This window comes from Chiloscyllium plagiosum, unplaced genomic scaffold (assembly GCF_037043375.1).
Source record: "Chiloscyllium plagiosum isolate Xiang-an unplaced genomic scaffold, Cpla_swu_hap1 HiC_scaffold_28, whole genome shotgun sequence".
NCBI lineage: Eukaryota > Metazoa > Chordata > Chondrichthyes > Orectolobiformes > Hemiscylliidae > Chiloscyllium > Chiloscyllium plagiosum.
In genome coordinates, this window is record NW_028270166.1 from 6,987,522 (window position 1) to 7,005,025 (window position 17,504).

At 42.0% G+C, this 17,504-nt stretch overlaps 1 protein-coding gene across 3 annotated transcripts; it reads left to right on the forward strand.

Annotated features, from left to right (window-relative positions):
- Positions 1-698: 698 nt before the first annotated feature.
- rfxank (regulatory factor X-associated ankyrin-containing protein) lies at positions 699-17,491 on the forward strand. Of its 3 annotated transcripts, XM_043721441.2 has the most exons (9): positions 789-906; positions 3,797-4,134; positions 6,607-6,720; positions 8,383-8,448; positions 10,010-10,110; positions 12,303-12,428; positions 12,992-13,058; positions 15,097-15,177; positions 17,025-17,491. In XM_043721441.2, exons 2-9 carry the CDS (start codon positions 3,813-3,815, stop codon positions 17,078-17,080), a joined length of 933 nt encoding a protein of 310 aa, XP_043577376.1. In that variant the 5' UTR covers positions 789-906; positions 3,797-3,812; the 3' UTR covers positions 17,081-17,491. The 3 variants fall into 3 exon arrangements, with proteins under 3 accessions (XP_087832080.1, XP_043577376.1, XP_087832079.1); XM_087975953.1 differs by lacking the exon at positions 17,025-17,491 and having other exon boundaries at positions 15,097-17,008; XM_087975954.1 differs by lacking the exons at positions 3,797-4,134; positions 17,025-17,491 and having other exon boundaries at positions 699-906; positions 15,097-17,008.
- The last annotated feature ends 13 nt before the right edge of the window (positions 17,492-17,504 follow it).

The following is a 17,504-nucleotide window of genomic DNA, read 5'->3' on the forward strand; positions in this document are numbered from 1 at the left end:
CGCTTCCCGCGTTACCCACACATCCCACCCTCCCCACTCACGGCACCCAATTGGAATGCAGTTTCCCCCAGCAGCGACCTTCGGTTGGCTCCCACGTCTGCCCGTCAGGACGCCCCGCCTCATCCTGGGCCCACCCGCAGCGCTACCATTATCTAAAGGCTGAGGGAGGCAGGCGCGCAAATAATTACTAATAACGAAGTTAAATGAGACACGCATCCATGTTAAAGATACGAAATAAATATATAACAATATAAAGCGCATAAACATCCAATATAGACTATGAAAGATTTTGTAATGATGAAACAAGTGCTTGGTACCAGATGTCCCCCCCAAATTTGGCTTTGGTCGTGTCTGATTGACAGGTCCTTGGGATTGCTTGCAAAAAACACATTTGTTGCAGCAAATAATATATATTCATATAAAGCATTTCACAGCACGTTTGCATACCATAAATACTTCCCTTTAAAATAGCTAACGGTGGTTTCAGTTAGGAAATAGGGTTTTATTTCAGATAAAGTCCTCATTTACCATTCAACGTAGCTCTATTTAAAATCCCACCTCTGCTTGGTTTATATAGGCTGCAGTATAAAAGCGTTGTGCAATTGGCCTCTTCTACTGACACTCATGTCTGGCGTTAGCATGAGGGAAAAGTGGAAAATAGGCTTGTGCGGTGTACAAGTGTACAGAGGTGTCAGGTCTTTGTAGAAGGATTACATTATCTGACATCGTATTAATGATTTTGCGATAAAACACACAAATTAAAATCTGCTCAATTGCATTGTGGGATGTTTCTAGCTACTTTCACTTTTAGTAGGAAGTGTCGATTGCAGTACGTGAGAAATTTGTTCAGGCATTGCTTTATATCTTGTACAGTTTGTAGGCTGCAAAGATTCTTTATATTACAAGGTATTGTGTATGCATTTTAAATATATATATATATATATATTTTTAGAGACGCTTTAATTGGCTAGAAGCTTGAATGTAAACAGAATGTTGGAGAAACTCAGCAGATCTGGCAGAATTCTGTGCAGAGAAAACAACAGAATGAACGTTTCAGGTCTGGTGGGAGTTTTGAGTAAAACCCATATCAAATTGAAACGTGAACTCACTCTCCACAATTACTGCCAGACCTGCTGAGTTTCTCCAGCATTTTTGTGTTCCGGATTTTTAGCATCCGCAGTATTTTGCATTTGTAGAAGGTTAAATATATTTGGAATACTGTATTGAGATATATAGCAGTTGTAGAATTCAGAGATGCATTTTGAGTTTCTGTCGTTGCCAAACTAGTTTGCATCTTGAGAACTGTTACAACACAGTTATCAATGTTAAAGATTTATATTGCATCACTGTTGAGATTCCCAGTCTGCATCTATTTACTAAGAAAGTAATGGGTATTGTGCTTTGAAAAACAAGCACAGGCCTGATAGCTTTGTCAAAGTGTCAAAAGATGGATGACAAAGCAGTTTTGAAAGACGTTTTGAAATTATCTTGAAGTTTCTCAGCCTTAAGAAAAGCCTCCAGTAGAAAAAAAAGCTCCCTGGTTCAGGTGTTAAAATCTCTCTGGCCTATTTCTAATCTCCTTCATCCCCATAACCTCCCTACCCTTCTGAAATGTTAGTGCTTTTCTAATGTCCAGGTGAACATTCTTGGTATTCGTCATCTCACCATTAATGACTGTTTGTGGAAGACCGTTCCAAACCTCTACCACTATAAGTATAAAAATGCTTCCTATCATCTCTCCTGAACCCTCTGGCCCTAATTCTCTGACTATGCCCCCCCAGTTCTAGAATCCCCAACCAGTGGAAGTAGCTTATCTTTATCTACCCTGAGTTTTCCTGTTAATAGCTTGAAAACTTCAATCAGATCATCCCTTAATCTTTGAATTCTAGAGAAAATAGGCCTAATTTGTGTAATTACTCCTTGTAATAACCCCTGAAGTCCGGTTATTATTTATGTAAACTTATATTGCACTCCTTCCAAGGGCAATATCACCTTTTAATGTGGTGAGATGTGACTAGGTTCTAAGGGAGTGTAAGAGAGGCCTCTCAATCTATTGCAAAAGCCCATTTCATAATGGCTGAAACTTCCTATACAAGTTCCCACCAACTCATGCTGCAGTTTCCTTTTTGCTAGGACAAAAGGCAGTGCTTGTTTTCCCTTGAGTCTTGCGTGGAAGGACTTTCTAGGATCAGTTGTGCAATTTTTTTCTATTCAATAGTTTGGTTCTTTTACCTCCTTACCTTGGATCAGGCAATGACATTCATAAGTGTAATGCACAAGCATAGCCTGTGTTGGGACCAGTTTAGCGTTCACATCACCATGCTGCCATTACACAATCAGATCAACAATTAATGATGCATGAGCATCTGTGTGCGTATTATTGTGCACATCAATGCGTATGCTTCAAAGTTTGGTTCATAACCTCCGAGAATGATTTCAAGAGCTGCAGAAAATTGTATCCAGAACTTGGCCATTCCAGGAACGTATGTGGGTAAGGGACTAGTATACAGTTTATACAAATAGACAACCGACTAGCTATCTAGTAACTACACAGACAAATGTTAGAACTGCCAATTGAATTTAGAAATGAGGAATTGCTTGGCTACCACATAAAGGATGGCAATGTGCTGGATCTGCTTGGGGTGGAGTAAAATAAAACAACAAGGATACTTAGTAAACTTTTAAGGGACTATTATTCAGGCAATTGAGCTGCACATTGCTACAAGAAATCATGACGACACTCTGTGTGCTGTTAAAGAACAATTTGCATTTATATAGTGCATTTCACAAGCTCAGGATATTCCAAAGTGTTTAACACTCAGTACTGCTCCATTTGAAACACAGACACTGTTGCGGGAAACACAGCAGTCAATTTGCACACAGCAAGCTCCCCACACACAGCAATGTGATACTGACTGGATAACCTGCTTTCTGGGATGGGAAAGCAGTATTGGGCAGGACGTTATTATTCTTCAAAACAGTGCCATGAGATCTTTCATATCCACCTGATGGGGCAGACTGTGCCCTTTGTTCAATGCCTTATCTGATTAGCACTATCCCAGTACTGCACTGGGAGGTTTAGAATAGAGTTTGTGCTCAAGTCTACTATGCTTTCAAGTTCCCACATTGCCACAGTGATTACACCTTGGAACAGCAAAAGGTGTGTGTGAACATCTGAGCATCCCACCCATCTATCTGTTCAGATTCTCCTGTCCCACCTGTGGATTCACTATTGGACTGTTCAGTCACTTCAGGACCTCCAACTCTGGAATGCATGAAAGTCATCCTCAGTCTGCAGTGATTGCTTAAGAAGAAGCTGGCACTTCATTGGCTGGAATCCACTTTGAGACATTCTGAGGTTGTGTAAGATGTGATATGGAAAATAGGAGAAGTAGGCCATTCAGCCTGCTCTGACATTCAATATGATCATGGCTGTTCATCCAACTCGGTCCCCTGCTCCCACTTTCTCTCTATTCCCTTTGATCCCATTAGCCCTAAGAACCACATCTAACTCCATAATTATGAGTCTTCTTACACCTCTAGAGCACAATGTTGAGGCAACTATGGTACCCACTGAGACACAGTGGATGTATGAAGAAGATATCTGCAACCTCACTTGGGTCATGCCTGAAATGGAAGTGCGAAGCTAACAATTACTCTCAAAGCAATGGTTGGTGTGTCAGGGGCAATAGGGAGGGGCTGGAATACTTGCTTGCTGAACACTGAAACCCACCAATGGACATGACAATGTGTGGCTGAATGTTCTTGTTTCGTGCTTCTTTGTTTTGTGTATCAGAGCAAAACACAGCAAAATGGATAAAAAGGAACAGAATGGACACCAGGGTGAGGGTGGAACCATAAGAATTGTGGAAGGCAACGACAGGGAAGACTTACACCATGAAACACTGCCGTGCAATAACGGAGATCATAACTGCAACTCTTTTTCACACAAGACTGGCAAGAAGGAACCAGCAGTAGAGGCTACACCAAGCAACATTGTCCAGATAAAGTGTGCAACTCTGCAGATTAATGACCAGTTGCAACAAGTTATAACACTCAAAGTTGAAAGCACTCAAGAGCAGAAGAAGGATCAAATGACACCTGACCTTGAAGTGGCCTCTACACTAGACAATGGTAAGTCACGAGCAAAGTCCCCATGATGAAAACAGAAGCTTATTTAGGGAGTCACCAAGCCACCCTTGGAGTCAGAGGAAGGAGCTCTGTGAAATGATGAGAGGAAGTGGGGCTGTTCATGTCTGGAATATCAGAATGGAGAGGTTTTAATTATTTTAACAGTCTATAGCTCATTCCCTGAGAAAAATGAAAGCTAAGGAATGATCTGATTGGGGGGTGGAAGTAGGAAAGGTATTTGCAACATCAAAACTGAGGGGGGGGGGGCTATAAATAAATTCAAGAGGGAATTCAGGAGGATCTTTAAAATGTGGAAGTTGTTAGTATTAGGAGTAAAGATGTGATTAAGGTGAAGCTGGATAATTATGTAAGCAAGAAAAGAGGTTTATGCTGATGGGATGAGATGAAGAGGGGTCAGAGGAATTTTGTATAAAGTATAAATATTGCCTTATGACTAGTTGGTCCAATGAGGGCTGAAGTAAACCTCTAATGATCGTTATGATGTTAAAGATATAAGGTTTAGAGGGGATTTGAGGATTTTTTCACTTGGGTGGGGGGGGGGAGGGGTGTGGTGGCGGTCTGGAATGCACTACCTGGGAGGGTGGATGAGGCAGGAACCTTTATAAAGTACATGGATGGGCTGCTTGCTGTGTGAAAAAAGGCTTTCATCATTTTACACTTGCCTGGTTTGTAAATAAACGTATATCTTTGCCCTCTCATCACCTGGCACAAGGTGAGGGCAGATGCCAGCAGGATGCTAATCCCATTCCCTTCCTCCTCCAGGAAGAGGGAAGGGATTCCTGGCATGAGTGGACTGCCCTGTTAACAGGCGAAAGTGAGGACTGCAGATGCTGGAGATTAGAATCAAGATTAGAGTGTGTTGCTAAAAAGCACAGCAGGTCAGGCAGCATCCAAGGAGCAGGAAAATCGACGTTTCGGGCAGGACTCCTTCATCAGGAATCAGAATTCCTGATGAATGGTTCCTCCCAAAACATCGATTGACCTGTTAATAGGCTAGGCATATGTTTCCTGGAACAGAAATTGCTGGAAAAACTCAGCAGGAATGGCAGCATCTGTGGAGAGACAACAGAGTTAACATTTTGAGTCCAGTGACCCTTCTTTAGAACAGCAATTTTTGCTTTTGTTTCAGATCTTCAGTTCTTTGTTTTAAGTGTATGTTCTATGGACTTCAGAAGAATGAGAGACAATTTCATTGAAAAATATAAAATTATTACAAATCTTGACAGGATAGATGCTGACATTATTACTCCGGCTGGAGAGGAGAAATAAGAGTTTTTTTAAATTAACTCATGGGATGTGGGCATCTTTGGCTAGACCAACATTTAATGTCCATCCCTAATTACCCAGAAGGCAGTTAAGAGTTAATCACATTGAAGTGGATCTGGAGTCACATGTTGGTCAGATGCTGTAAGGACAACAATTGCCCTTCCCAAAGGGCATTAGTGAACCAGTTGGGTTTTTCCTGACAATCAATAATAGTTTCATGGTCATCATATTTTTAAATTGAATTTAAATTCCACCATTTGCCAGATTTGAACCCTAGGATGTTTCTTCACTCTCTGGCTTCATGGTCGGGCAATAATACCACTAGACCATTGCCTCCCCAGAGTGATCCGAGTCCAGTGACAAGGAAACAGCCATTTGGGGCTGAGTTGCGGAGAAATATCTTCAGAGGGTTGAGAATGTTGGGTATTTTCTACTCTAAGGACAGCAGGTGCTTAGTCATCAAGTATATTTGAGATGGAGCTTGATAGATATTTGGAACCTCAGGAAATCCTGATGGGGTTCTGGGTTGAGCAGGGAGCTGGGGTTCAGGGAGATCAGCTGTGATCCTACTTAACGGTGAGGGTCTGTACAATCTACTTCTGCTCCCATTTCTTATGTAACAACATGCCTGTGGTACAAAATGTTATGGCTCGTTGTGTGCAGTTCTGGTCACCACACTATAGGATGTGGATGTTTTGGAATGGGTGCAATAAAAGGTTAACCAAGATGTTGCTTGAATTGGAGTGTATTACCTATAAGAAGAGGGTGGACAAACCTGGATTGTTTTTGCTGGCGTTTCGGAGGCTGAAGGGCGACCTGATAGAAATATATGAAGTTATGAGAGCCTGGATAGGGTGGACTGTTGGAGTCTTTTTCCCAGGGTGGAAATGTCACATACTAGGGGACATAGGTTTAAGGTGAAAGGGGCAAGTTTAAAGGAGATGTGCAAGGAAAGGATTTTTTACACAGATCAGGTGTGTGGAACAATGCCAGGGGAGGTGGCAAAAGCAGATACAATAGCAATGTTTAAGAGGCATTCAGACAGACACATGAACAGGGAGGGATGAGAGCGTTATGTACCATGTGCAGAGCTGGGATTTGTTTGGAATAGCATCACAGTCGAGGCAGACATAATGGGCTGAAGGGCCTGTTCCAGTGCTGTACTGTTCTTTGTTTCTCTTTCCCCAGAACCAGTACCACTTTTGCTTCCAGAGAAATCCAGCACTGCGTACAAGTATGCCACAACACTCACAAACAGACAGCGAGGGAACGAGATCTCATCGCTCCCAGCAAACCTGGACAGTGAGTACCCTGGTTTACACTATTCATTTGGAAGTAAAATCGCTGATCTAATGTACAAAGAATGGCAGCCAATTTATACACAGCAAGCTTTTGTAAATAGCAATGCAATAATGACTAATTATCCTTTATGGGAAAAAATGAAGACTGCAGATGCTGGAGATCAGAGGCGAGAGTGTGGTGCTGGAAAAGCACAGCAGGTCAGGCAGCATCCGAGGAGCAGGAGACTTTCCTGATGAAGGGCCCTTGCCTGAAGCGCCAATTCTCCTGCTCCTCGGATGCTGCCTGACCTGCTGTGCTTTTCCAGCACCACACTCTTGACCCGAGATATCTTTTATGTCTCAAAGTTGGTTGAGCGATAGATGTTATTTAGGACAGTAGAGATAATCCTCCTACTCTTCTTTGAAATGTTCTCATGAGACTTGTTACATCCGCCTGACAGAGCAGGTAGGATCCCAGTTAAATGTGGAATTCTCTTCCCTGGATGCTAGGCCATTGATGCTGGCTTAGACGTAAGGACACCATAGCTATGTCAAAAGAGCCATCTGGCCTTACCAAGGAGATATTTTCTGATCTACCTGCTCAGAGATGATATTGCACATCTCTGGAACAGGAGGGACTTGAACCTGGGTGACCTGGCTTAGAGGTAGGGACACTACATCCGTGCTACAAGAGTAGCTCTACCAAGTACAATTTACTAATCAATACCCAATGTCTGTTTATTTTAGTACCTTAAACTACTAGGTATTTAATTTCTATCACTAGAATCAATAAATCTAGGAGAGTTGGATAGGACTTTGATAGACAAGAAAATGTAATTGATAGCACAACCAGATCAGCCATGATCTTATCGATTGGTCGAACAGGCTTGAATGGTCAAATTAGATTCCCTCCAGAGTGGAAACAGGCCCTTCGGCCCAACAAGTCCACACTGACCCTCCGAAGAGAAACCCACCCAGACCCACTCCCCTACACTCACCCCTGACTAATGCACCTAACACTACAGGCAATTTAGCATGGCCAATTCACCTAACCTGCACATCTTTGGACAGTGGGAGGAAACCGGAGCACCCGGAGGAAACCCATGCAGACACGGGGAGAATGTGCAAACTCCACACAGACAGTCGCCCGAGGCTGGAATCGAACCTGGGTCTCTGGCACTGTGAAGGAGCAGTGCTAACCACTAAGCCACTGTGCCGCCCTGTTGTTCATAAATCCCATGTTCTTATTAAACATCTTAATCAAAATATCAACAGTGCGACAATCCCTCAGTACTACACTGATATTTGAACAGGTACATGAATAGGAAAGGTTTAAGAGGGATATGGGACAAATTCAGGCAAACGGGACTGGTTTAGTTTGGGATTATGGTCGGCATGGACTGGTTGGACCGAAGAGTCTGTTTCCGTGCTGTATGACTCTATGATGTGCCAATCTAGTCTTGTGCTCAAGCCTTGGGAATGGAATTTGAATTCTCAAACCTCTGACTCAGGGAGGTTACCCACTGAGATCTGAGGGATCAGAGACGTGTGCAGCCTGGATTCAAACCTCAATCGGAGAGAAGAAAATTCCAAAGTAGAACACTTCAGATCCATTTACACAATTTGGAAACAACTTGCCATTTTGCACTCAGCATGACAAATGTTTTTCTTGCTCTCCTTCCAGCGCTATCGATTCATCAGCTAGCTGCTCAGGGAGACCTGGCCCAACTAATGTCAAATCTTCAACAAGGTGAGCAATGGAAATTGAGCTGTGTTATTGCAAATTCTTTAAGCTTGTGTGGGCTCAGAGCAAATTCTATTCTCACTGTCATTCACTCCTGGGATTTGGACATCATTGGTAAGACTGCCGCTTATTTCCCATCTTATAGGTGAGAGGGTCTTTTTCTTTGGAGTTCCAATTCACAATTTCTGGATAACAGGTTAGGCCATTTGAAGAGAAATTGCTTCACTCTGATAACTGCTTATCATTGGTATTCTGTACTTCAGAGAACTGTGGTTGCTCAGTCATTGAAAATATCTTAGACTGAAAATGGTAAATTTTGAACACTAAATAAAATGGGAAAGTTGGCTCGCCATGTTTTAATTGAAAGGTATTAGACTCCAAGGAATGCATGACCCATTTTATGCTCTGATTTGTCAGAAACAAGGGCAACAAGGTGTATTTGAATTTGAGATTCAAATCAACCATGATCTAATTATATAGCACAACAGTCACAGGAGCTTAATGGCCTATTCCTACTGTTACGTCTTTGTGGATATGTTAGAATTCCTCTCTTGAGAATTTTGCTATGAATTGATCTTTCTTGTTAGTTGTAGTAAACAGTATTGAATGAATTTAAAACAAAAATGTACACCCTTTCTTATGGGCTCCTGTATGGCAGTGGTAATGTCCCTACCTCTGAGCCAGGAAACCTGGGTTCAGGTCCTTTCTGCTCCAGACGTGTGCAATAATATTTTTGAACAGGTTGATAAGAGAGAAAGTATATTTTCTATTTTCTAATGTGCTGCAGTCATAGTGTCCCTACCTCTGATCCAGGAGGTTGGGGTTCAAGTCCCTCCTGCTGTAAATGTGTGTTATGACAAACCTGAACAAATTGACTGAAACCATTTTGTAAACGCGTATAGTTCACTGGAGTGCCTCATTACTTCTGGTAACAATAATGTGTTTCCTCTCTTCAATATACTAGTGATGCAGTGGTAGTGTCTCTACCTCTGGACGAAGATTCCTGGGTTCAAGTCCATCTCTGAACAGGTTGATTAGAAAATATCTGTATTTCCACATTTTCTCCCTTATTCTGTCTCACTCAGTCTGCATTTAGGGAGCTGATGGTCTTGTAGTATTATCGCGAGACTATTAATCCACAAACCCAGATTATGTTCTGGGGACCTGGGTTCAAATCCTACCATGATAGATGGTGGCCTTTGAATTCAATAAAAGTATGGAATTAAGAATTTAATGATGATCATGAAACTCTTGTCAACTTTTGGTAAAAATCCATCTGGTTCACTAATGTCCTTTAGGGAGAGAAATTACTGTCCTTACCTGGTCTGGTCTACATGTGACTGCAAACAGATAGCAATCAGTAATGCCCACATGTAATGCATTAAAAAAAACTTACTTGTAATTGTCTGAGACTGCAATCATAATTGCTGCTCATGAGAGACATCACCTGAAATGATAGTAATGATGGCATGGGCAATTTCGATGGGCCGAATGGCTGAGACCTGTTTTCTGTCTTCCTGTGAAATGCTGTAACAAAGTCAGTCATCCAGTCTGTTCCATTTTACAGGGAGCTCATTGCTCAATGTTGCAGATGAACGAGGCTTCACACCACTCATGTGGGCAGCAGCATTCGGGGAAATGGCTGTTGTGAAATTTTTGCTCCAGATGGTAAGACCGAGAGAACATTGTCCATTATTTCACTGCATTGTTTGTGTAAAAGGCATTGAGGCGATATGGATGATTACAATGCCATGGCGACTGAAAAGAACTTTGTGAAATTCTGGGCTCATTAATTTGAGATAGTGAAGAATTGTCTCTTGGATAAGGAAGACCACACCTTTAAAATAAAAACTGAAAGAACTGCATACGTTGTAAACCAGAAAAAAACAGAAATTGCTGGAAAACCTCAGCAGGTCTGGCAGCATTTGTGAAGAGAAATCACAGTTAATGTTTCGGATTTAGTGACCTTTCCTCAAAACAGTTCTGAGGAAGGGTCACTGGACCTGAAATGTTAACTCTGATTTCTCTCCACAGATACTCACAAACCTGCTGAGCTTTTCCAGCAATTTCCATTTTTGTTGCGCAATTTTAAAATGGTTATCCTTATTTTTAAGTCCTTCCATAGTCTCTTGCCCCACCAACCAAAACACTTTTTGCAACTCTGCAATTCTCCTCCTTACCCCCCCCAACCCTCTGAAATTGTTTCCCTTGTCCAATTTCATTCACTTGAGTATCCCTGATTTTAATTAGAGTCATACAGCACAGAAACAGGTCTTTCAGTCATAGAGTCATAGAGATGTACAGCACGGAGCTCATCCATGCTGTTCAGATATCCTAAGTTAATCTAGTCCTATTTGCCAACATTTAGCTCATATCCCTCTGAACTCTTCCTATTCATGTACCTGTCCAAATGTTCTACTATGGTCTGTTTTATTAACTTCCAAGGTCCTAAACCCTGGAATACACTTCCTAATTCCCTCTGCCTCCTTCAAGAAACTCCTTAAAGTTCTCCCCTAAAAATTTCCTTATGTGACTCATGTCAAAATTTTGTTTTGCAGTACTTCTGCAAAGTAACTTGGGACCTTTCACAATATTGAAAGCACTATATAAGTTCAACTTTGTTGTTATTGAAGGAAATTTTCCATTGCAGGGCGCTGTCAGTATTAAGTAGTTCCAGGTCAGGAGTAAGAGCGGATTGAGCTCTCTCTCTTGAAAGCAAACCCATCAAGCTCGTTGCTGTTGGATCCAAAGATCAACATCTGAGGCTGGCATCCCCCTCTGTTTGTTGCCTCCATCTGTTGAGCTGCCAATTGATTAGAATTAAGTTGCCTATTGTTGGTTCTGCTAACATTGCTAAATAGCTGTGCACAGTGTACCACTAAACCAGTCACACTGAGAAGACTCTAAGTTTGCTCAACAGCCATAGTGGCAGTAGATGTAATAACTCACTAATGCTTCTTTGACAGTACCTTCTGACCTATGTCCTCTATTATCTAGAAGGATAAGAGCAACAGATGCATGGGAACACCACCATCTGCAAGTTTGCTTCCAAGTCACTCACCACCTTACCTGGAGATATACCAATGATCTTTTACTTTCACTGGGTTAAAACCTGGAACACCCTCCCTAGCAGCTCTGTGTCTCTATGCCTCAAGTTTGCGGTGATCCAGAAAAGTAGTCTAGCACCATCTTCTCTGGGACAATAGGAATGTGTAATGAATGCTGGTCCAGCCAGTGATGCCTACATCCCCGAATGGATTAAAAAAAATGATGCAATTGACCTTAGTGTTACTGTGCAAGCAAGCATACTGATCCACTACTGTTAATAATAAACATTAAAATAAAACAAAGAATATGGCTGCTGGAAATCTGAAAGAAAAACAAGAAAGTGCTGGAAAAGCTCAGCAGGTCTGGCAGCATCAGTAGATAGAGAGAAACAGGGTTAACATTTCGAATCCAATGATCCTTTGTCAGAACAGAACTGATGAAGGTCATTGGACTTGAAATGTTAACTCTGTATCTAACTCTCTACAGATGCTGTCAGTATTTCTCCAGCACTTTCTGTTTTTGTATTTAATAATAAACAACTCAGTGTGCTCTATTGGACAGAATACCTGAGCAATTTGTGGGACAGGATCAGGTTTGACGCTGGCGTACTAAGTCAAATAACCAACTCAGGTGACATAGTGAGATTATCCAGTGGAGTGAGTAACCAGATACTGCTCAATGGAACTGTACATCAAAGACAGAAACATTAGAATCTCAATGTATAACCAATCCATATGAATTAAACAGAATGTCCTGGGGGGGAGAGGTCTTACTTAAAACTTTGACATGAGCTGCACTTGCTGTTGTTACAGGGTGCTGACCCACACACTCTGGCAAAGGAGCGGGAGAGCACGCTGTCTCTGGCTAGCATTCAGGGATACAGCGACATTGTCCAGCTACTCCTTGATCATGGCGTGGATGTCAACATTTATGACTGGGTGAGGTTATACCTGAGCTAGACTGCCTGATGTTTAAGCCTTTGGCTTTTATGTTGCGATTTCTGTGGGACGTACGAGGGAAGTATGTTGCTGTGGGATTCCATCTTTAAACAACAGTCCGATAAGTGTTGTGAACCCTATGGGTTATACACGTAAAAATTGTCATAATAGTAATTGATAGTCCCCTTTGGCTACGCCCCATGTTGTTAAAACTGTTTGAATCAGTCTATACTAATTAGTGAACTGAATGCTTGGCTACACAGAAAAGTGAGAGCGAAAATCAGAAGTATACATGTCAGATACATTTAGAAATAGCACATCATACTTCCAGGACAGAAACAAGTCATTTGGTCCATGTTTATGCTCTAGTTCACTATTTTCCACTCCTCTTCATCCAATCCCATCAACATATTTTTCTATTTTTTGTTCTCTTGTTGTTCATTCACCCACTACGATAGGCCATTGGACCATAATTGGGACACCGTGTTAAGGGGATAGTTGTATGTCTCCAATAGAACCCCTTATATTGAGTCTCTCATAACTTAATTATCTGCTTTCCCCAGAATGGAGGAACTCCGTTGCTGTATGCAGTGCATGGAAATCATGTGAGGTGTGTGGAAGCTCTATTGGGTAAGTCAGAATAGGTAAGGCAGAAGGAATGTGCATGTGTGTGAAATAGGTGGTGGGAATGCTTCGCTCAAATGCTTTTCAGAGGAGTTTTTCAGTATCCCGGTCATATCCTCTTTCAGGAAACATCACTAATAAAAAGACAGATTAAATCATCACTCACATTGTTGTTGTTTGTGGAATCTTACCAAGTATAGAATGGTTGCAGAAAGATGGAAATTGTACTTCAAAAGTGGTTGCAACCAATATGAACATCAAATAGTGCCATGGGAACCTTTATATTCACCCAAATAGCAGAGGGGGCCTGGGTTTAATGTCTCACCTGAATGGCGTCACCTCCGAAAGTGCAGAGCTCCCCTACTGCTGCACTGGAGTGTCGACCTTGATTTTCACATTCAAGTCCTGGGGTGGGAATTAGTTTGCGAGAAAGACATGGAGAGACAATATAATCTAAATTGTACCATTTTGATGGGGCAGGGACACAGGGAATTGGAATGCATTCTAAGGAATCTTTGAAGTTGGCAGGACAAGATAGGCCTGTTAAGAAAGCATACTGGATATCTGACATTGTAAAAAAGGGGTATTTGATATAAGAAGGAAGTCATACAAAATCTTTCCATGCTCTCCCACTGAGGCCTCAGCTGGTATACAATTCTGGGCACCACACTCGTGGACTTTTAAGTAAAATGATACCAAGGATAATAGCAGTTAGTTGGTTTATTCTTTCATGGGATGTCAGAAAGATCAACGTCTATTGGCTCTCTCCAAATTCCCTTCAACTGAATGGCTTGCTAGGCCATTTCAAGGGATAATTCAGCGTCTTCCAGGGACTTAGATCTGGAATCACATGTAGGGCAGACTGGGTAAAGATCCAAGATTTCCTTCTCTAAAGGTGAACTAATTGAGGATAGAGTGAACACATGGAAATACACAGTTCGGTCCAAGTTTCCTAAACCGAATTAGTTCTACTTACCCTGCATTTGGCCCTTATCTCTGTAAACCCTTTCTATTCATGTACCTGTCCAAATGTCTTTTAAATGTTGCAGCTGTACTTGCATCCAACACTTCCTCTGGCACTTTATTTCCACCCTGTGTGAAAAAATTGCCCCAAATTTTTAAATCTTAGAATTAGGTTTATTGTCACATGTACTCAGATACAGAAGTACAGTGAAAAGTGTACAAAGTCACCATTTCTGGCACCATCTTAGGTAAAAAAAAACCTGTTTACAAAGTTTCAGGTATAAATTAGAAAAATAAAATAAAGATAAAAATTCAGCATTACAGGGAGGGAGCAGGGAGTCCACCCTGGGCCTTACCTGGAGGCTGGGAATCTGAACTGTGCTTCATCATGGCTTTCTCCTCTCACCGTACAAATACACCCCCTAGTTTTGAACTCCCCCATCCTATGGAAAACTTTGTTATTCATCTTATATGCTCATGATTTTATAAATCTCTAAGGTCATCCCTCAACCTCCTACACTCCAAAGAGAAAAGTCCCAGCCTGTTGCTGATCTTGAATTTAAATTCCACCAGGACTCTGTAGTGAGATTCGAATTCCAGGCCCCAGAATATCAGCCTGGGCCTTTGCATTACTAATTGAGTGACATTGGTAATACACACTACCAGAGTCAGTCTAAGGTACTTGACTATTCCGCCATAAATGGTCAGGGAAAGTAACAGTGGGGGCAGAGAAACTTGGGAGGAAGAGGGAGAGACTGTTTGGGAAAGTGGTTCCAGGATGCCCTGATATCTTCAGAGTTAAAAATTAATCTGTGGGCTATTGCTGGAAACAACAGAAGATAAACTGTAGGAACATGAACAACTATGTTTGTTTAAAAAAAATTATCAGGAAAATACCTGAAAGTTCCTGGAATATAAATCCTTCAGCAAAGAAATCAATATGACAATTCCCTTCATAATCTTAATTTTCTGTGTTCATTCCAGGTAGACTGAAAAGTCTGACTCCTACAGGGCCTTATACCAAAAGTGCACATTTATTTAGATGTTGAGTTTGACATTTGATTTGTTTTTCCCTCAACAGCCAAAGGTGCAGATTTAACAATGGAGGCAGACTCTGGTTACAGTCCGATGGATCTGGCTGTGGCCCTGGGTTTTAAAAAAGGCAAGTCTTCACTCATTGACATTGTTTTTCCTCACCTTCACCTGCCCCCTCCTCAAATTTTCTTCCCCATCACACTGGAAGGCCACGTTCTACATATAAGGCCTGCATTGTCCAGCAGTGACAGCTATGTTTGAGATGGTTTGAAATGAGGGTTTCTTAACTTTCCCCTCAGCCGGGATGCCCCATCAAGGGTCTCAGTTGATAAGGGATCAGCCAGGAATTCTACCAGTTGCTTGCAGTCCTGTTTTGAAGGGACATATATGTGCTGAGAGCACATTAAACTAAAATGAGATGATACGATTGAATAACTGACATCAAATGCCAAGATTTACACATTGGTCAGTTACAATGGTCACTTGTGAGAATCACCTGGAGGGTAACACTGGGCCTGGTGTCCAGCTTGAGCATCTGTTGCCAGTTTGGCCAGAGCTCTCTAGTGGCAGGAGGTCAGTTGGAAAATGTCAAAACTGAGGATGATGGGTTTTTGTTCAGCAAAGGTACCCAAAATGGTAACTCATGGAGTTAAGAAACAAATCAGACTTGATCTAAATGAATGGCTAAAGACTGCAGTAGGGACTGAATGGTCTACATCTGTTCCTATTGTCAATTCTCTAAGAAAGGAAGGAAGGACAGGGGAAAGGGAAAGCATAAGAACATAGGAAATAGGAGTATGCAGTTTAACCCCTTGAACTTGTTTGACCATTCTAATAAGATCATGGCTGGTCATCCACCTCAACTTCATTTTCTTCTCCTATGCCACCTCTTCTAGAATACCGACAGTCGAGAAAGAAGCCATTCAGATCATCGAGTCTACAGTGACGTTCCAAAGACCATCCCACTCAGACATAGAACATAGAAAAATACAGTGCAGTACAGGCCCTTTGGCCCTCGATGTTGCGCCGATCCAAGCCCACCTAACCTCCACTAGCCCACTATCCTCCATATGCCTATCCAATGCCCGTTTAAATGCCCATAAAGAGGGAGAGTCCACCACTGCTACTGGCAGGGCATTCCATGAACTCAAGACTCGCTGAGTAAAGAATCTACCCCTAACATCTGTCCTATACCTACCACCCCTTAATTTAAAGCTATGCCCCCTCGTAATAGCTGACTCCATACGTGGAAAAAGACTCACCCCTATAAACTCGCTTGGGGCTTTTACCATAGCTAGTCCATCTAACCTGCACATCCCTGGGGCAATTATTTAGCAAGGTCAATCCACCTAATCTGCACATTTTTTTGGACTTTGTGTGGAAACCGGAGCACCCGGAGGAAACCCATGCAGACACGGGGAGAATGTGCAAATTCCACACCGATAGTCGCCTGAAGCAGGATTCGAACCCAGGTCCCTGGTGCTGTGAGACAACAGTGCTAACCACTGAGCCAACATACTGCCCCTTTTAATTTTCATAAATATATTAGATTAGATTCCCTACAGTGTGGAAACAGGCCTTTCGGCCCAACAAGTCCACACCGACCCTCTGAAGAGTAATCCACCCAGACCCATTCCCCTACATTTACCCCTGACTAATGTAATTTAAAAATATGGGCAATTTAGCTTAGCCTATTCACTTAACCTGCACATCTTTGGATTGCGGGAGGAAACCGGAGCACCCGGAGGAAACCCACACAGACATGGGGAAAATGTGCAAACTCCACACAGACAGTTGCCCGAGGCTGGAATTGAACCCAGGTCCTTGGCACTATGAGGCAGCGGTGCTAACCACTGTGCCACCATGCTGCCCCATTTATTGTCTTGAATACTCTCAATGGCTTAGCACATCACTGGCTAAGTGTTCTTATCCATGATTTTTGAAAAAACATTATTTTCTTATTTTGTATTTTAGTTCAACAAGCAATTGAAAACCATGTATTGAAGCTACTTCAGAACAACAAAGAGTGATCAAGAAGTGGAAGCAATGGGACCATCCTCAGGGTGAGGTGGAGCCAGTAAACAAACACTAGCAAAGGCTTTCCTTCTGCTCTACTAAACTCTGCAGCAAGAAGCTCACTGGGAGCAGCACAGGCTGTTGAGGCCCACTCCATCCTATCTGATGTACAAAATAAATTCAACAGACAGTAAGATCATAGGAAGCAACGGAAGATGGTTTCTAACGAATGGCAAACCAAATGAGTGGACTGGTTACTGATGTAGTTGTGATTATTACAGCAACCTACTCTTTAAATCAGCACTGGTAACTGACTAAACTGTACAAGTTGGTCTGGGTTTTTTTTGGGGATGGATTGCCTATAGATCTCCAAAGTGTAAAGACATTAATTTAAAAAAAATTAAAGTTAATTCTTTTTTCAGATACCGGACTTGTAAT